Source organism: Hypomesus transpacificus, chromosome 3 (genome assembly GCF_021917145.1).
Source record: "Hypomesus transpacificus isolate Combined female chromosome 3, fHypTra1, whole genome shotgun sequence".
In the NCBI taxonomy this organism is placed as follows: domain Eukaryota; kingdom Metazoa; phylum Chordata; class Actinopteri; order Osmeriformes; family Osmeridae; genus Hypomesus; species Hypomesus transpacificus.
Genome location: NC_061062.1, coordinates 8,578,700 through 8,599,285, shown reverse-complemented (window position 1 = coordinate 8,599,285; position 20,586 = coordinate 8,578,700). Strand labels below are relative to the sequence as shown.

The following is a 20,586-nucleotide window of genomic DNA, read 5'->3' as shown; positions in this document are numbered from 1 at the left end:
CCAAATATTGATGTAAATAGTTCAATATTTGATTATTGCTGTGATTTTCTTGTTTTGCATGCATACTGGCAAAATTGGTTTAATTGAATAGCTTGTTATCCTAATCCAGCTCCTAGCAAGGTGGAGTAAATTGTACTACTTGTGCTACTACTAGCTTGTAGATCTGTAGGCTGTTTTACCACTCACGTTGGTCATGTGTCAGTAATTAATTTGTAAAATGAAATAACTCAATATAAAAACAACCTTCCAAACCTCAAGACTGCAAACCTGTGCTGTTAAATTACATGTTTTGTAGGTGAAAGGCTCTGAGTGTAGATACTGTACCTACATGTCCTGTACAGTCCTTGATATTTCTCAGTATAATTGAGTGTTCACAGGTTGTTTCCATTATCCTCAGCTTCATAGGTCTCGCTCCCTCATCACTGAAATTTGCATCTCTTTGCATTTGTATATTTTGTGCTACTTGACAGATGCCCTGTAGAATACATGCAGACCTCAACTAATTTTTTGACATCGTCTTCCATTCTACAAATCAATCTGAAATGTTTACAGCCTTCCTGCCTAAGGCTGCACTGTAACACAGTGTGGCAAATGTCAATAAGAAGGTTCAACCTACTGTCAAATGTTAAGCCCCAGGAAGGGCAAGCATACATCGAATTCTAACATGTTGTTTCTAGATAGCACCTCGGAAACATTGATCTTTTGTTCTGACATCCTATCCACATGAGATTCATCGTTCAATTTAGATAGCAGAGTAGTCAGAAGGGGTTAAAATTGCATGTGTTGCTCAAAGCAATGGGGTCACATTTTGATCACTGCAGTGGGCTGCATAGGTAGGCGTCCTTTACTTAAATCATTTGATATAACTGAACGACTTAATAACGCTCCAAATTGGTCGATATTGTGTGTCTCATGGTGCTTGCGCTCAAAATAGGCTTGAGCTTGTTCTCAACAAAATGAAATAACGCTGTTCATCCACTTCTTCTTGCTCAAAATAAGGTAATGATGTAGTTCTTTATCCAACAGTGAAAATCATAGTTTGTTCCTTGGGTAATAGGAGAGTAACATATTCTTTTAATTAATACATTTCGGCCAGTGTTATAGAAATTCAAATGGGCGTGTGTGAAAGAATATCTCCCATAGTGAAGTACCCATAGCATAATAAATATATAATACTACCTAATAAATACCTTCAAGTCAATTTGGAGCTCAAACAGGATAGCCTTTCTAAATTCTTTATATTATTTTCAGAAGAAGACAGTAGTGCTGTGCTTGTGATGCAGACCATGATTAAGATGTTTGTTAGTTCATTTGGAGTTTGTTTGCATGGTTAGAACCTTTTTACAATTTGATTAGAGATATTACTGTAGTCAGTAAAGAATGAAACACTTAACTATTTCAACATAACAAAATTCACTGATCTACACTGAAAATACAGTATCCACTTTATATTGTCTTGCTGTTAGTTTGCTAGCCAATATAAAAAGTTTGAGTTAAATGTTACCCTTTTAAAGAAGCATATCAAAACTAGTATGCCAGCCAACACTTCTCATTTGGCCAAAAATGCATTGCAATAGCAATTTGAGAATTTGCGTCTACAGCTATACCCAAAAACATATTTGTGGTTGCCAATTGAAATGTTGTCCAGTAAGTCCTCATTTGGTGATGCCTTTAAAAGCAAAGGAAATCAAATCCCTGTAGAATAGGGTTAAAACATACAGTAGGCAACTTGCTACTACTAACAAATGGACAGATCGTGAGTGGTTTGTGTAACTCCCCTTTTATCGTCAAGTGATTTGCTGAATAATAAATTGTTTAACAACTGGTTCAGGCGGTGTATTCGTGAAAAGGGAGTTTGCATAAAGTACTCATAATGCAACCCATGTAAATGTTTAGACCTATTTTTTCCCCTATAAACGTGAACAGCTTATCAAATAACGTCACACGCGGCACTGCAAATCCTTTGGCTCTGAGCAAGGCCAATTTTCAACTTCATACAATGCCCAATTCCCGAGAGAGTGGAGCAACAGACATACCCACACACACACAGATTCCAGAAATTATAGTGTGGTATTGTAAGTCTATTTGTACACCATGTACAAATCTTGTAATACATTGTATTAGGGCATCATATTGACAGAATACATCGATACTAATAAAGCATAGTAGGGAGTTTAGTGATGACTCAGAGCTTACTTAGGGGACATTGTCTCAAAAAACAGTTGGCTGGGTGTAGATGGGAAAACTCTGACTTGTCCATACCATGAGTTGGCAGTTCACACCATGAATGTGTTTGTGCCAATAAATAAATAAGGTAGCACAAGCCAAACTCTCCAAATCCTCTGTCGGATAGTTTTTCTTGCGGAGTCTTATCAATCTCAGCACCTGACTAGTCGAGCACCAAAACCCCTCCGACTCAACTCTAGCGCAAAGCGCAGATTAAAGGGAGAGTGACACAAAGCCACTTATATGGCGGCCCACACCTATGAATCACCACCAGTAGTAGAACTGTGTGGGACATACATAAGATCAAGTTTGGTGTTTTTTTGTGACATTTTTGTGTGGCTCTTTAGGATTTGGGGAAGAATAACCACAGTCCTGGACAATGCACAGATCTCAATGCCGTTAGCTCTCTTGGTTGCCACATACTTCTTGCCCCATCTCTACCCCTATCCTCTTTTACCCACCCACACACCACTGGCCTTTACATTGTTGCCGGGGTTTGTGGGTACTGAGGTTCCTCTCCATGAAACAGTTGGTCTTTTAGAGAAGTTGTGGCAAAAAATAGATGGTTCAGACAATTGATTACTGTCGCAATTCCTTGTGTCTCTCTTCCTTGAAGACAGCATCTCTCTTTACGGTCACAAACACAGAAACACACACAAACGCATTGTCCCACCCAAACTGGAGAATTGGATCTGACAAGTGTATAGACAAGGACAGTGACCATGACATCATTCCGTGTGACTTCAACACCCTGCATTTAGGCACCATTAATGGTATAATTAACTGCCCACAGCGCCCATTACAGCTGCTGTTGCTCTCTGTGCTAGCCTTCTTGTGTCATGTTATGTGTCACCACCAGAAGAGAGAACTGTCCTCATGCTAAAATGCGCGAGGTTACCCCAGGATTTTGAATGTGTCCAGTGGTCTCGTTCTTTTGAAAGGGTCAGTATGACCCACTGGCTGAGAATTTACCACTTTGGTTATTGTGTCACCATTTGGGGTTGTTGTGTGCTATCTGCTGAGGGAGCACGTCATTGTGGTTTGACTCAGAGCCAAGTTGTTTTTCTTTGGTTTGAGATGTTTTGGCGGGATTTGAGTTGTAAAAAAAAATACGAAAAGATTGTGTTTTCCGCATCGGGCTGTTTATTTGTGTGTCTGTTCTCTGCCGGGATCGGCCCGGGCTTTATAGTGAGAAAGTCTTTGGTGAAAAAGGTGCTTGCCTTGCTCCATTTTGGAGGATGCAAATCCATGTGAGATGAAGATTCCTTCAGGGCTGTTTGTCCTCCTCGCTCTGCACTCTGTCAGAGAGTAAGCCCAGGCCTGTGCGTGACTGCTGAGCATTTGATGCCAGAGCGAGTGGTTCTAATTTGTGGCCTTGCCGTGCCCTTTGACGGTAAACACTGACTAAGAGCTTAGGAATCTTAAGAGCTATAAAATAAGTGCAGGTTACTCCTTTAAGGCTGCAAGTGTGCTCTCTCTCTCTCGGCCTCTCTTTCCCTATCGCTCCTTGTGTGTCTCAGCATGTTCCTCCAAACCAGATTTCTGTCTTCCAAAGGTGAAAGAGGCACAACTGCGTCGTCTGTTTATTATGAACGCAGAACTTGCTAACAAAGTCAGGTCTGTAAAAAATAAATTACACCCGTTTCTTATATTCAGTTGGTTAGGATTATGATTCTTGAGCTTCTTGCAACATCTGCCTCAAGCATCCACCAACAAAGTTCTTCTGTAGCTATACTGCCAAGCCGCTTTTGTGACGCGGTGTTTGTCAAAAGCAGCAGTGGCAGTTATGACCTGGTGACATGAAAAGGATCCTAATGTTCATTTTACTTACTATAAAATGTACCTTCACACAACACAATGAGGCTCATTGACAACTAGCCTTTCTGAAGCGGGGGGGAAATTCCCTTTAGAATGTCTGGTTGAAGTCCGGTCCCAGGTGTGTTTAGGGAACTGTTCTGGTGGTTTCTGAGGAGATTATCAGCTTCCTAGCCCAGGTGTTAGCTCTTTCACATTCAGCTGCTTGTGGACGTAGCTTACTGTGGACTGAGTCAGCAAGCTGTTTTGGACAGGAGCCCACAGCTTCAGTTAGGCTACACATAAAACGGTGACTTTGCACCCTGACTGAAATCACAAACTTGTAAGCAATTTTTTACATATTCTAACAGACGGTCTGATTACCACTTTACATGCTGTTCTTGTAACAGTGTAGTTAGGGGCTTAAGTACTATGTAAAAGGCATTGTAGCGCATTGAGAATGTACTTTAAAGGCAATTATTTTGTGGAACAGCTTGCAATTCTACACTGGTACATGTGCTGTCAGTCACTTCTCTGTTGTAGCAGGCTCTCACCTATAGGTATGTGTGCTCTAATTTAAAGTGGAAAAGTAAGTAAGGAAGTAAGACTTTATTTATATAGCACATTTCATACAAGAATTGTAGCTCAAGGTGCTTTACATAAAATCAATAAAAAACAATAATACAAGTGACAAAAGTAATAATTAAAATAGCAAATCTGTAAGAACAATAATATAACTAATAAAAGTAGTAAAACCCTTTTGAGATAAAATTACTTAAATGCTTCGGTAAAAAGGTAGGTTTTGAGCTGTCTTTTAAAGATGTCTAGCGTGTTTGCTTCCATAATGTTTATGGGTAATTTGTTCCATAGTTTTGGGGCGTAATTGACAAAGGCCGAATCACCAATCTTCTTATGACTGCTTCTGGTGACCTCTAATAGGCCTGCATTTGATGATCGCAGTGTTCTAGCTGGTGAAGTTTATAAGGGAGTTAGCAATGTAGTTAGGTCCTAGGTCCAGCCTTGCCAGCTGGATATAAAAGCATGAATTAACTTCTCTGCATCATTTTGGCTTATGAATGGTCGTACCTTTGCTATATTCCTCAGGTGAAAGAAGGCTGTTTTGGTCACTTTATTAATGTGAGAGTTGAAATTCAAATCCAGTTGAGTGGACTCCATCAAGTCCAGGATTACACCAAGACTTGTCACCTCTGGTTTAAGACAGGGTGTTAAGCTTCCTAGATTCTTAGTAAGCATCTCTCTTTTGGATAGTAGGACTTCGGTTTTGTCTTCATTTAATTTAAGACTGGACTGGAATACACCACCATGTCACGATTACATAATAAGTATATTCTCAATTAGTTACACATCCTTTTATACATGAAGTGTGAAAAAGCACATTGTTTATGTTTTTGCATGGCCAATAATGTAGTACTTATCCGTAATAGCACTTCAACAAGGGCACTGCAATGTCAAATCTGACTGAAAGTCCTCATCACCCTGCTGTTGATCCTCCCCTGTATGTAATGCCGCCCGATCAAATTTGTATCACAATTTCAAACCCAGAGTAACTTTTGTCACTTCCAAATGCATGTGCGGTAAGAAAAAGTTGCAATGGAGGCAGGTCTTTCCATCGCTGAGCACTAATGCTCACTTCTCCTCCGCTCAGTTTTACTCAGTGTATCTGCGACGGTTCCTTACGTCGCTCCTATGTGCTAGTGCCTAATGGGCTCAATATTACAACCCTTACCTTCACGGACACAGATTGGAGTGGAATCAGTGTTGTCTTGATGATGCTCCTCAGAGAGACTTTGCTTCGTCGTAAATGATGACATCTCTTTAAGATCACCATGCCTTGGCATTTAATTGTCCAAAAGAAACATCAGGTAATTGCCAGTTCTGGCTTCCGTAATGTACCAAACGACTGAAATCTGAAAAGGCCAACCAATGCTGCCACGCACATAAACAATTAAGTTGCTTTTTAAAAGTGGTTGAATTATAGGTTGGACTGCACTCTAAGATGGGAATAAATGTCAGAAGAATGGTTCTTAAACAAAAATTAAAAGAGAGAATGGGCAACTAGCTGCCTCAGTGCGGATTACTTGGTGGTATCCATAATGAATTATTCTAAATTGGAATTTCAATGAGTTTATCTAGTTTCTTGATGTGGTGGTTCAATATGTTTGTGTCCCTTGTTTCAAGTCTTGTTTCCGTTGTTGTGATAATGTCAATTGATTCATCAAGGGATGCATAATATCATAATAGGTGACATTTGCTACCAACGCACACAACATAGAGAACAGAAAATCCTTTTGTGGCCCACGTCTCTGCTGACTCAGGGATCAGTAGTTCCCGTTGTTGTGGAGCTCGTTGCAAAATGATGAAGAATTTGGAGGTTAAGCGACGTCACCCCAGACTTACATCAGTGTTCCTATGCTGTTATCAGGCATAAGAGGAAGGAAGGACTGTAGAAGGTGGTCTTGAATGCTGTATGTCACACTTCATCTTTTTCTCCTACCCCTTCCTGTCAAACTGCAATTCATTTTGTTTCGCAAACAGGTTTCATGAATTGCTCAATGGTCCGCACGTATTAGATGGTAACGTTTTTGCCGACATTTTGTCAACTGCTGTCGAAAACCTTTCAATCCAATTTCCGTCATTCCTCGTCAGATCAAAGTTCACTTAAGCTAGATTGTTATTCCACATTGACTTACTATCGTAAGCAGTAACTGCTAACACCATAGTTAGTAGATCATTGCTGCATGGGCAAACCAGGAGCTCTGTAAGGTGGCCAGGGTACTTCAGCAGATGTTTCAAACATTTCACAGACTATTCCCAGATGGAGATCCTGGGCTTTATCTTTGATATTTTTGGCTCTTCATACCCCACACATTTAAGTTCAGAGCTGCAATGATGGCCATTATTGGCCAAACATCTGGCTTCTCAACAGGTGTCTCAGGGGAGGGAGGGGAGGGGGGAGATGGTCTGCATGGCAGAGCTGCACCTGCTACATGTAACATGAACCTGGTCTTACAGTGTTTTGTTTGCTGTTTAAAAAGATACTCTCTCACGAACTCATCAGACATCAAAGGGCTCATGGAAGCCCTGAAGTTGCAGCTGAATCCTGGCTCTGTAAATGCAGCATAATTACACATGATGGCTGCATCAGCAAAAATATCTCAGTGTCTCCAGACTTCAGTGCATTTATCTTGCTCGATATAAGCAACCACCTGTTTTAAGCCGAGCCACAGAAGCTCCTGGTTTGTATGAGTCGTTTTGTTTCATTGTCTATAGATGAAAAGGTCGTGGTCCTTTGGCCATATTCTTAATCATCAATCCTACCTTTTTTCCTGTGACTATGGTCTGCATATGATGGAAACCGTATTGGTACAACATAAGCTCGCGTTGTCGTGCATTCACCAAATCTATCCATGTACAGAAGGCCTCTCTCAGCCTACTGTTTGGCTTTCATCTGGCAAAACCACAACTTCATCCACTTAGTCTAATACATTTTCATCTACTCATTTAATTCGTGAAAATGAGAGCTGTCATGGAAATAACTGCTGCTTTAACCTCTCCTTGATCCCTTCCGTGACCCCAAAGTTTGCCCAGGCCCACTTCACATGTACTTCATTGCCTCCCCCAAAAGCGATTCCCTGTCTTTACTGACATTTAGGATGTGGAAGAGGGATGCATGACCTTCAAAAACTGCCATTATCAAAAGCAATTACTTCTAATGGTTCTTCTCTTCTCTTCCCCTCCACTCCCATTCCTTCTCCTCGTCTTTGCTTAGAAGGGCTCTGTGTGTGCAAGCTAGCGCTCATGTTTCATCTGAGCAACGTGTTAACTAATTAGATTAATTAATCAAGGTTAATTAGTCTTGGGAAGTGTACGTTTGAGTGAGCAGGAGATGCCACAGAGAGCGGACACTTGACAGACACACACACACACAGAAATATTCTGAAGGGGTTGTCAAGACCAAACGCACAGTGCATACAGTAGCAGACAAATGAATTCAGAAGAATTCATAAAACAACATTATTTGTATAGACAGAGAGAGGGTTATATTTTTATTTTTTGGCAACATATATTACAACCTGTCAGACCTCTTGGGATGTTCATACAAACTAAATTAGTTTTTGTTATTTAATAATCTGCCCTAGTTTTTTTCTTGAGCCAAAACAAACAGTGACCGTAAATAAGATGACGTTTGATGGTCGTGACGTGAGCTCCTCGGAATCCAAACCATTGATAAGAGTCTGAACCTTGCCCAGCTTCCACCTAAACAAAGTCACAGAGACTGTGCTGTCTGTTCTAAATACAAGACGGCACCACCTTTGGCAATTAAGCAGTATTGTGTGTTCAAGTATTGAGATAAGCTTAGCTTGAACCTATTACAGTCCAGGTATCCACCCTTTTCAAGGCCCATGTTGGCACCAGTTACACCTCCTCCACAGCTGCCTTGACATTTATTTAAGCCAGTTACACCTCTGACAAGGAAACAGTAAATCCCAAACTCCGAGAAGGAAAGTCCTATTTCCTGAATCCCAGAAGAGTCACTTTGAAATGACCCCTTGTCTGACTGTGAAGGAGGGACAAGTCGGAACCTTGTTCTCGTGGTGCAGTGTCATGCTTTAGCCAGAGACACACAAACAACGTCAGTCCTATTATCAACCCGGTTAGAACTAAAGTTCACTTTGTGTCGCTTTGAGAAAAAAGATTGGAACTGAACGCATGTATGCCGATTGCAAAGCCAAGGCAGGTAGTGTCGAGAGGTGAATGTGCTCGAGCCCTACCTTTGGCCTACACATAGACCTTACAACGCAGGTTTACAGTTTTAAGCCCAGAAAGCCCATTCGTTAAACTATGTACTGTAAATATCAATTTGTGCCACTCCGCACCTAATTTAGCACAAAAAACCACACCCTTAACTCTGGGCTTCCTGCTAGTAAACACTGTACCAAAAAAAGAAAGAAATGTTATCACCCAGAGACTGTCTGGTCAGCACTGCATGGTTTATGCCAAGGCTTATTTGGTGTGGCAATGCAAAGTGCTTGAATCTGGTAGTTGTAGGATGTATCTTAGTTTCTTTGCTATCAAACGTTATCTCACTCTCCCTCCTAATGCCCCTCTCTTTTGTTTGGATTGCTTTCTATCCAGGCCCAGCTTTTGTACCCGATTGCACCCGTCTTACGTGACAAGGCCTCTGAGGTTGCATTTATGGTGTGTAGCAAATGCCCTTACCTCTGCCTAAACTGTTCCACATATGGGCCCCCGTCACTCTCGCCAACAACCCCCGTCGCCGTGTTGAATGATGGGCTGTCAGGAAGGTCCTGCCCTGAAGCAGCAGAGTCAAGGCACCCTCTCCCGATTCTTCCTTGTTGTGACACATGACTAGGGTACCAAAGCACACCCCCATGATGGGCTGGTTACCGGCAATACCAGTATGAGCACTCTGACCTTTCTCTCTTTTCTGCCCTTTCTTTTCTCTCTTTGGTTTTTATACACCTTTCTGGTGGCCCATGCATACTCGTTTTTCTGGGGTGGGGAAGGAAAGGTGAGTGTGCATTTGAAATATGGCATTGTTGCATCAAACTATTACCCTGACAGATAAAAACGCAAGCACAACACATGAACAAGTTGCATAATGCATGAACTCGGTTACACATTGGTCAAACTCATTGTACCAATGCACGCTGTGTTACAACATGTAACATCATTTGATTTAAGGCATCGTAATATGAAAATACCCACAATGTGTGTGATCTAATTACCCCAGTAGTTGTGGCTACTTGAGCATGAACGACACCAATGTGTCGTGTAGCTAGCTTTGGGAGTCTGCCCAGAAGATATCTGCTTTTCTATGAGGCGATTAACATCGATGTCTCGATGTGCGGCGTTAGCCGTGCGTTGTGATTAAGAGATTCTTAGCTCGATGTCAGGAGGAGATGGGCAGAGAATTCTTAGCTCTGGCACATTTGCAAATGGATGTTATCTAACTATGGGCTATCTTCAAAAGAATACTGACATCCACCATACGGTATTCTGTGTGTATGATTGGTGCTTTAATTAAAGAAAGATGGATGACAAAAGAAGAAAAAGACAGAGGTAGAAATGGGATATAAAGAGGGGAAGAGGCAATGGAGCAGAAGCATAGTTGACTATACAGGGTTTCCCTGTGTAGTTTGTGCGATAGACTAATGCGTTCTGCAGAGAAGGGAGACTGGCGTTGGTCACAGTTTGGAATGGAAGGGAGAAAACGGGACAACGACCCTTTTTGGATTTTTTTGACGACAACGTAATTAAGGCGGCAGGCGTGTGTTGCTTGGGCGGCCGCCTTAACTGAAAAGTGCTGTGGGAAACCGTGATGTATGTCTGCTTGTGGGTGGTGGTCATGATTTGAGTTGTGTGTGTGGAGGAGTACGGGTGTGTGTTTAGGTAGCTGTGATGTCGGAGGCTGTGCGACCTTTAGGATACAGAGGTTGGTCAGAGAGGTCAGTGTGTTCTGCACTCCACTGCCCTCCTCCACAGGCGGTGAGTGCTTCCCTGCCCTTCTTCTCCTTGCTTTGAGGTCGGCGACAACATCTCCAGACCTTACCTTCCTGTCTCCCCCCCCCCTCTCTCATCCATACTTACACAAAGAAAAGATCTTCCACCTTTTTCTTCCTGACTCGAGTAGAGATTGTGGTTCCCGACCCTTCACTGCCTTATTCTTAGATCAGAATCTTCCAGTCTTCTGTTTTTGTCCATGTTGAGGATGCTTTCCTCTTCCTTTTTTCGGTCATCAATGGAGAAGGTGGGAAGAGAGAGCCTCTGCTTGTTTCTAAACTAAGGCTATAAAAGACCCATTGTTCCTCATGTGGGGAGAACGGCATGGAGAAAGGCCAAAGGGTTACTATTTGCAGGAGACTGCAAGAACTCAGTACACACATTAGTAGCAGGCATCAACTTGTCATGCTAAAATATAACTAAAGTATTATTATTTTTTGCATTATTGGTTGAGCTGACAAAACATTTCTTGCCACTGTCAAAGAATTTGGTGCCAGTTCACCAGCGTCACATACAAGTGTCAAAATGAGTAAAATGTCAACACCTAGTTCAATTATGCAATTGTCCAAGATTTGATGTGTCACAGTAGTGTCATGCACATATATAGGTTGTTACTGACGCAGATGTCTAATATTTATCATATTTGCATGCAAGTTTGGTTCCTGTGGTCTTCCATGTAGGTCAGAAGAACAACATTATTAAAATGTAATCTCTTAGGCAGACATTGTATGTTTTGTACATTGTATGCCACAGGAAAACTACCATGGTATACTGTAATGTACAATAACAGAATATACGTTTTCCCTGTAATAAAGTCTATGGGGAAATGGAGTAAGAAAAAAATGGCATGAAAGAGCATACATTAGGCCTTAGAGAAAAACCCTTCCCAATCCACTCCGACGACCGCTGTGATTCCATTAATAGTACAATCGAACAGAAGCCCTTCAACCATACAACCTCCCCAGCAACAGCCTTTCTCAAGCAATATTAATACAATTACAATGTTAACCCGGCAACTAAGGTTGAATTAAGCCAGTGTATTTGAGAATAACCATTATGCTGGAAGGCTAGCATCCAGAGCCTGCCGTCTCTAACACAACCAGGCAATTCTAAAATATAGGGTATTACCTTGAATACTTTCTTTTGCAGAATTGTGTTCATGGTGTGGTGAGGGTTAGTAACTATCATGTATGACGACTTTGGAAATGAACAGTCCTACGAATGGAATAGAAGGAATGTGTTTGTATAGACTACTGGTAAGTTATCATTTGGAAAATGACTAGGGTTTCCGTGAATATGAGTTCAACTGGCCGCTTAGTGTGTTTGACCTTAATATTGCGAGGCACCTCGGTAACTGGTCACTCATACGTTTCCATCCTCATTGAGTACATGACTCGCGCCTCCGTGACATGAGATCTGCTGGTGTCAGTGTATCACCTGCAGCTATATCAGTCAGTTCATGTGATGATGTCTGACTGCAGCAGGGATGGGAGCCTGATTGTTTTGGCGAAGGATCATTTACAAATACGTGATGTGCAGTTTTGATTTACACAAATTGAGAGTTCCTTGAGTTGGTGAGCGTAAAGAAACTAGCAATTATGTTGCCCAAGATCTAATTTATTAACAATGTTACAAATGATTTACGAATCCATCATGTCCTCATCATCCCATCACCCTTGTCATTATAGACTTGACCTATGTCCGATACAGCACGCTCTCCCTTCCTTCCACACAGGTTTATTTATCTGTGGACTTCGATATCTGCTTTTACTGCAAACATTTTGTTTGCCAAGATTGACAAATAGATCATAGCATCCAATCTTGCTTTCCTGTCAATTTTCTTTTTCTTTTCTTTCTGACACCCAGACATGTGAGCATTGTTTGTCAACGTAACATGATTCCTTACTGGATGAAGCATGTACGGAAACACTGAACTTTAAGAAAAAACAAGCCAATATTTTATTTTAACTATTGGTTATTCCAACTGTAGTCCACCTGAATGTGTCTAATTGGAACAAGTCGGGATGAGTCACAGTGACTGATGCAAGATCTCACCAGCTGTTTATAGTCAAGGAACAGTTGAAACCTACAGAACAATATTGCAGTCATGAGTCAGAAACAAGTGATTTCATCCAATCTCATCCCCAGACAGAGTATGTGTTTAGGGCAAGATCTACATTTTGGTAATTGCACAACAGTGAATCATGCGGGTTTATGATAAAAAAATTAAAAACCTACAGTTAATTCCTATAATATTTTTCTACAGTGTAGAATTGTAACAAAATGAGCAATGAGCAATTTGCCTTAGCAATTTGAGGATTTAGGGAGGGTTGGGCTTCCATAGGTAAGTGGATGTTAACACTGATCTAATCTTCCCCTGCATCTCAACAACATTCCCTTTCTCCTTCCACCCCTGCCCGGCACTGTGGCATATAACCCATTTGCAGTAACCTATACTGCTGACGTCTAAGACTACTTTGATTTCAGTCCAATTTCTATGTATCTACAATGTTCTTACAATAGTTTTTGCTATGTAGTTACATAGTGATTAATGTAATCTCAATGTTGCAAATAAAACACGCACGCCTTGTAAACATGGCAACAGAGGACTGTTTGGGTATGTTTGAGTCGAGGTGTGTGTACAGGCACCGGGGTGATTCCAGGTATTGCGCTTGTGCGCTCTGTAATCGACGCCTATTGTGACCATGACAAAGGAATGCCCACGCACATGGCCCGTGCAGCCTGACCGCACGGTGCTGGTGAATGAATAACCAAACCCGACTCCCAACCCCCTCTCAGCGTGAAGAACTGGCTGGCTTGTTGGGAAAGGAGGGTTGGAAGTAGGAGCCCGACGCACCTCTATTTGTTGAACGGCCTCATTAAAAGGAGAAGAAAGGGATGGAAATCAGTTTGACTGGGCTAATGGGTGCATGGGTGTTATTGGGGGGAGGGGTCTAATCCTTTTTCCAATTGTCCTCAAGCGCCCTCGCCACCATATTCACCCTGCCCCCACTCAACAGTTTATTCAAGCCTTGGCTTTGACCTCTCATCCTTTCATAAATCGTCAATGGGACATGCTCCAGCAACCACCACCTTGCCTTTAAGATACTGTTAGCTTCCCTCCCTCAGGGCACAGAGGCCTGTAGTCACTGCAGGCCAACTGTGTTGGGTGTCTTGGGTACTTTGGGCGTTATTTGATGTCAAGGCGCTCTCCGTAAGCTGGTAGTGCACCTTTTACTGACTTAATTATCATTGTAGGTAAAGGGCTTTGTTGACGATGTGGCCAGGACACAGTGCAACACTTTCTAACACCCTCTCTTGAGGGATGCGTTAACTGTATGTGTAGTGAAATAAACCTTGACTGACAGGAGCTTCTTCCCCTTTTTCCCCCCAAAAAAAGGTCATTTTGAAATGAAAACATCGCAAGACATCATGAATTCATGAAAATTGTTGTTAAAAATGCTGCTATTAAAGAGTAATAGCATTGCATTGCCATGTTAACCGAGACGTGTTTTCTCTGAAGCACACAATTATCTGTAATTTACATGGTAAACAATGTGAACTTGTAGACAATGTTCACTTGGATAATTATTTATACCTGTGTGAATAGGTTATATAACATTTCTAGTTACCTCTTAACTTTCCTTCTTAACATTCAGACTGTAAAACAAATATAAATGCAGACATTTGATATTCGACATGTTTGATATTGTATGCTTCCAGAAGAGTCTGAAGATCTCTGCAAGGGAAGCTTGGCCCTAAGCACCAACCATAACGTCAGAACTCCTCAAAATCTTGTACCTACACATTTCGGCAAATTACCATTCGCCATGTAGACTTCAAGCTATCTTCTGCTTTCTCTCAAAAGTATGTACTTGTGTGTGTGTGTGTTTGGGGAAGGGGGGGGAGGGGGCGGGCAACATACGGACTCAGGATTCTTAAAGAAAGCCCAGGAGCCTGACTCGTCCTTACGCAATAACCCCAGTGTCACTCAAGCTGCCCCATCAAGTCGGCTATGACATTTGAAGACGGGCAAATAAGCCGGACAAAAGTGCCCTTACCTCCGTAACCTCCATTGTTGAGTGTTGGCGCGTGCGCGCGCACGTGTTTTGACTTTGGCCGGACATGGTCTGGCATAGGGACAGCTGTCACATCTCCAACCTGTCACATGTGACACAGAGGACATGCCACGGGGGGCTGTGGCATCCAGAGACGGAAGGAAGCACTGGACAGGGGGAGGGGGGGGGGGGGGGAGGAAGAGAGCTAGCAGACGGGAGGAAGACAGAGGCCAGGCTAGTGGAGTGGAGAAGAGGAGAGTGGGAGCGGTGGACGTGCGAGGAGCATGGCTCTGGGGCGTCCTACATCTGCACTACAAGGACGCACACACACACACACACACAGCCTTCACCCTCTCTCTCTCGACCCTAGTCTCTGGGAGGTGGTGAGTCACATTCTCCCAGGGGTGAAGTAAGTAACTGCCCCTCTTCCAGGCCCTGAAGGACTGACTCGTGGTACTTGGACCAGGGTTGTTTTAGCACTCATTACTCTCTAGCAGAAGTCAGGCTCTTCATTAAGGGTCTTTGTGCCTGCCTTTGGCCTGTGTAGGGCAGGGATTTATTTTTTAATGATGTTAGATTTTCCCTCTTATTTAAGCAGGCATCACTTAGCCCTGAGTAAATCACAGTGAAAAATAAGGCTTAAAATCCGTGTGTAAACAAATGTACAGGGGCATGGCATTGACTTTTGCTGCGCTTGGGGAACTTTAATATGTTTGGGTCCATTGCTGTTTGACGTTGTAGGGCTGTTTAATGAAAGCTCACATTTAATTTATCTTATTTACACTGATCATGTGAATGCAGCATATGTTTTGTAATTGTTGAGAGACCCCTCCATAAAGCATCTCTTCATACAGCCTTCCTTCTTGGCTCACTTCTTAACAGCAAACCATCCTTCTCAAACAATTCAAGGCCACTCCAAGTTCGATGGATGTATCCAAAACACACACTCTCACACAAACAGGGTAGGAACATAATGGCATGTTTTTTCTTTCCTCTACAGGAGCTCTCTCCAGGTACATGCCCTTTTTACAAAAAAGTGACACTAAAACAGATAAACACTTTGAAAAAAGTACCATCGGACCACAATAATCACGCCACAAATCGCATCAGACTGCCGGCCCCCAAAAACCTCCCCTCGTCTGCTCTTCGGCTGTTTGTTTGCGCCAGCAACGCAACACGACTTCTGACAGCCCTGTGTCGTCCTTTTGTCTGAATCACTTCAAAAAACACGACTCTCTCTCTTTCCCTCTCTCTTTCCCTCTCTCTTTCCCTCTCTCTCTCTCTCTCTCCCTCTCCCTCTCTCTCTCTCTCTCTCTCTCTCTCTCTCTCTCTCCCCCGACCTCTTGAACTCCTGCGCCTCTGACTGTTCCGAGGGCCTCACGGCCCGGCCATGCAGAAGAACCAAATGTTCTCTCTCTCTCCTGCCTCTCACCTTTGCTTGGTTACTCCAAACCCCTCCATATTACTTAGTCGAGGCAGGAGCCATCTAAAAGAGGAACCCATCCGATCACCTTGACAACCGCAAACCGGAGTGACCCACCCCCCCGCTCTTCACCTCTCTACATCCAACCCTTTTCTACGCTCAACGCCCCTCCCCCCACACTCCATCCATCCTTACCCGACTTGGTCGCTGTGCCTCTTCCTTTCTGTGCTATTTACAGACGCGCTGTGCCACATTGACGCACGCCGGTTCAATGAGGCAACACATTCGGACGTGGCACACACAACCTCTCCCCCTTTAAGTTCACATACGCTTACACACATGCATACAAGCACACACGCGCACACAACTGGGTAACATGACATGAGGACAGAACTTACTTCTGTGTGAGTACTTTGAGAACAATGTCAAAGCCGATTCCTTGTATGTGCACATGGCCAATACAACAGATTCTGGTTCAAAAATGTTGCCTTATTTCAGAATCCCTACAATACACTAAACTGCTCATGTAAACATAGTGAATTGATTGAGCGCAATGATAATAACAGTGATTGTAGCTAAACATGTCGTACTGGCAACCAACCCCAGACATTTTACGCCGTTTTCCCTATAGTTTCCATTGGCCAATGGGTTTCCCTAGCTATGGTCCATCCCATAATCGAAGAGCAAGTCGCTGGACCAGGCATATCAGAAAAGTGCCAGAGGCCTCATTCAAAACAGCCCAGCCACGACGCAGCTATTAGGTTGCACGCGACTCAATTAGCGTCACTAGCTTGGAGGGGAGATACCCAGTGAGTGGGAAGCCACGCACGGTCGCTCATGTCTAAAACCGCCTGTGTGGAAAAGCAGGCAAACCGCGTCAGGGTATTCGCTCCCATCGTCTCTTTGGCAGACCTCAATGTGCCCAAGTCGATTACGGGGGTGGGCTCGCTTCCAGCTGCCCTATCCGCGGACTGGTAGCAGGCTCTCTCATCAGGCCCGTTCCGTATGGTGGGGATGAGCGCAGCGATTATCACAAATGGATGAGTTCAAACCGACTGTGAGACATTTGATTAACGCCTCGGCGGGATGGCCACGTGGCGCCCGAGCGAGCGGCCCGTCCGTTCGTGGCGGGAGCGCTCCGAGGAAGGCCTCCGACGAGCTGCCGACTCGAGGGAAAAGGGATCGAGAGGAGGGGGGGGGGGGGAGACGAAAGTGAAAATGCGTTTGCCCGGTTAAGAGAGGCTCTTTCAAGGGGCCCCCGAGTCGTCGGCGGCGTGAAACGGATCTAATGTTTGCCCCAGTGTATTCTTCAGTATAGCGCCATCTCTTCAATCTATCTCTGTACAGCAGGTGTGTTTTTCTGGGGGGGAAAAGGGGTTAGACGTTGTGTTTCCAGCCTGTTTCATCCGAGACAAGCTTATGAGCCCTCGTCCGTGTCGTTTTTCCCTGAAGTGTGGAGCTGTGTGTGACCCTGAAGACGCTCCTCTCTCTATTCCTCAGGACACGGCCCTGGACCCAGGTGAAGATGTGGCCCTTCTCTCTGTGAGCTTCGAGGACGCCGAGGCCACCCAGGTGTTCCCCAAACTCTACTTGTCTCCAAGCATCGAGCAGTAAGTGCCCATCTGATATATCAAGTAGTCAGGAAGTGATTGATCGATCTATCGACACGTGGACAAAAGTAGTAGTGGTATGAATCAAATCGCCCAGTCCGGGTTACTTTTGGCAGGGCGAACCCAATGACCTTCTAGCTTCGTACTTTTTGCTCCAATTCGTAACAAAGCCGCCTGAGAGACGATAGGCGATCGAAGGTCGACAAAGGGGAAAATACAATTGTGTGATTGGAAAACATCCGCGTGTGATGTCCGTATCCATTTGGGTCTGCGTGTCTCCACCCGTCCGTGTGTTTGTCAACAACAACAAACTGAGGAGGACACCAGGAGATGGATGAGAGGCGACAGTCTGAGAGGTGCACCACGGCGTGTCTGTGGGCGTCCTGAGCGCGGCCAGACGTGAGGACGGTCGGTCGTGTGCACAGGCTTAGAATCAGTATGTCACTGGTGGGGTGAGTGTCTTTTTTTGCGAGCTGAATATCCCTTAAGTGCGTGTGTACTTGTGTGTTCCGCTTGTTCCATGCGATATGTGCGCATTGGTATACAAGACAAGCGCGTGACTGGATGTGTTTGCGTTGGCGTACCTTCACGCACATTGTCACCTACTCAGTGTATCCCCTTCCCCATGAGACACGACACATAAACGCCCACACAGGCACACGCACACGCTTTCACCTTTGGGCCGTTTGGTCTGGTCTGGGCATTCGTGCTGAGAATAATCTGTGGCTGATGTTTATTTACGAGCGCACGCCCCGTCGCACCAGGTTAAGGGGCCTCTGCCCCTGCTCACTCTCTCACGCACACACACACGCACACACACACACTCTGCCTCTTTCCCTCTCTCCATCTTTCACTTTCTGTCTCTCTCTTTCTGTCTCTCTCGGACCCGTCCTACTTTGGAAAAACTCTCCCTGCGCCATACTTGCTTTTGCCTACCCGCTCTCACATACAGTTCTTTGTGTCCCCCCCCCCACCCCCTCTCTCTTTGACTTAACTCGGATGTGTCGAGATGCACTTGGACAGGTAAGCCCCTCCTCCCCCACCATCACCACCACACTCGCGCGGGAGCGCGCATACGCCAACGAGGACATCTAGTCCTCGGCGTTCTCCAGTACACCTCAACTCTGCGTGCCAAAGAGCGAAAGGAGGGGCTCCTCGAGTTGACGCAAAAGCTTGCGTGTTGACTAAAATATTCCTCAGCCTGTCCCTTCCTGCCCTTGCGTCAGAGCAGGGTGTGAGGCGTCTGGCGCGCGTTCAAGGGGAGCCGCCCGTGCGGCGTGTTCCCGCGGCCCCGCGCGCAGGTGCGCCGCGCGCGCGTCCGCACTTCCGCAACGAGCGCGTGAGATTGACCTCGCGCTCGCCCCCCCGAGCCCCGAGCCCCTCCCCCGCCCCCCCACAGCCCCTCATCTCGGGAGACGGTGCGGCAACGTTAAGGGGGCTACCCCTCGCACAGGGTTGAGTGAGGGAAACGGACAGAAGGAGGCTAAAGGCATGAACGAGGGAGGGAGTGTGGGGGGGGGGAGTGGGGGTGCGGCGCTAGGGGGAGGAGAGGGATCTAGGACAGGCAAGCGACAACAACCTGGCTGTAATGAAGGCTTGCACCCCACACGACCCTTACTGAGAGCGAGTGAGAGGGAGATATTTGTGAGGATTTCCATGTACTTTTTTTATATATATTTTTTGTACACCTAATTAACCTTTCTTGCCCATGTTTGACTTTTGTATGAACCAGTTTTTTTTTTTTTTTTGCATTTTCTGCTTAATTTTTCTGATTGTGACAGAAAAACTGTTGGAGAGAGACAGGAAAGAGAGAGGGAGAGATAGGGAGAGAGAGAGGGGGGGGGGGGGAGGGGAGAGAGGGGGGATGACATGTAGTAACTAACCCGGGCAGCTGCGGTAAGGCCTTACCTCATGCACTCAACCCAGTGAACCACTGATCCTGCTTTTCTGAAGTGCATGTGAGCAGGCGCTTGTGTGCCGTAGTGAACTGTAGTAAAGGGCTTCTTTTTTGATTGCCTTTTTTCCATGTGCGTTTGTGTGGGAGTGTGTTTATTTCTGTCCCGGGGCGTAAATTGCATGGGTATATTTGTGTGCGTGTGTGTCCGTCTACGCCTGTGGCCCTGTTGTTGTTTTTTTTTGTCCTGGCCCCGATGTCTTGTTCCACTTTGGCCCCAGCAAGCTGTCCCCTTGCTTGACACAGAGTCCGACAGAGGGGAATATGGAAACGCAGGGTGGAACATCTGAAGAGTTCCGACTGCTTCCGCTGTCTCTTTTCGTTTGCTACATCTCTTTCCTCGCTTTCTTTCTCTCCCCCTCGCCTTCAAAAAAAAGACAAATCTGTTCTCCATCCTTTTTCCTCATCTCCTCTGCGTCTCCCTTCTGCGTTGCCGTCTTTCCTCTTTTCGCTCTCTCTCTCCGTCCTTCTCTCTCTCTCTCCCTCCGTCCTTCTGTCTCTCTCTCTCTCTCCGTCCTTCTGTGTCTCTCTCTCTCTCATATCTCGCGCTCTCCTCTCCTGATCCCTCCGGCTGATCCTCAAAGGGAGAGAGGGAGTGAGTGGGACTTGAAAGGGAGAGAAGCGTCAGCGCTCTACCCGGCAAGGTCGCTCGTTGCTCCGCCAAAACGGGAAGGAGGAGAAACGGAGCGAGAGCTGAGGAGGGGGAAAAAAGAAACGTGCACAGGGGTCTCTTTTCCTCCTCCTCCCCCCCCCCCCCCCCCGCTCCGCTCCTCTTCCTCTCCCATCTCTCCTGAGCTGTTTGATATCTCTTTCCCGGCTCCCCCTCAGAGGCCGGCTCTAGCTCCAGGATCTGACGGTTGGGGAGCGAAAGCCTGCAGCTTCCCTTCAGCCCACTACACCCGTAAACCCCCCCCCCCCTCTTTCTCTCTCACTCTCTCTTTTCCTGTCTCTCCTTTGTGGTGTTTCTTCTCCTTG

The 20,586-nt window shown here is 45.0% G+C and overlaps 1 protein-coding gene across 2 annotated transcripts in view; it reads left to right on the top strand.

Annotated features, from left to right (window-relative positions):
- Window positions 1-20,586, top strand: part of babam2 (BRISC and BRCA1 A complex member 2) — a 51,847-nt gene that overhangs the window by 20,569 nt on the left and 10,692 nt on the right. For both annotated transcript variants that reach the window (XM_047044877.1, XM_047044867.1), the window contains exon 7: window positions 17,548-17,657. In XM_047044877.1, coding sequence (XP_046900833.1) covers window positions 17,548-17,657 — 110 coding nt within the window. The remainder of the gene's footprint in view (window positions 1-17,547; window positions 17,658-20,586) is intronic.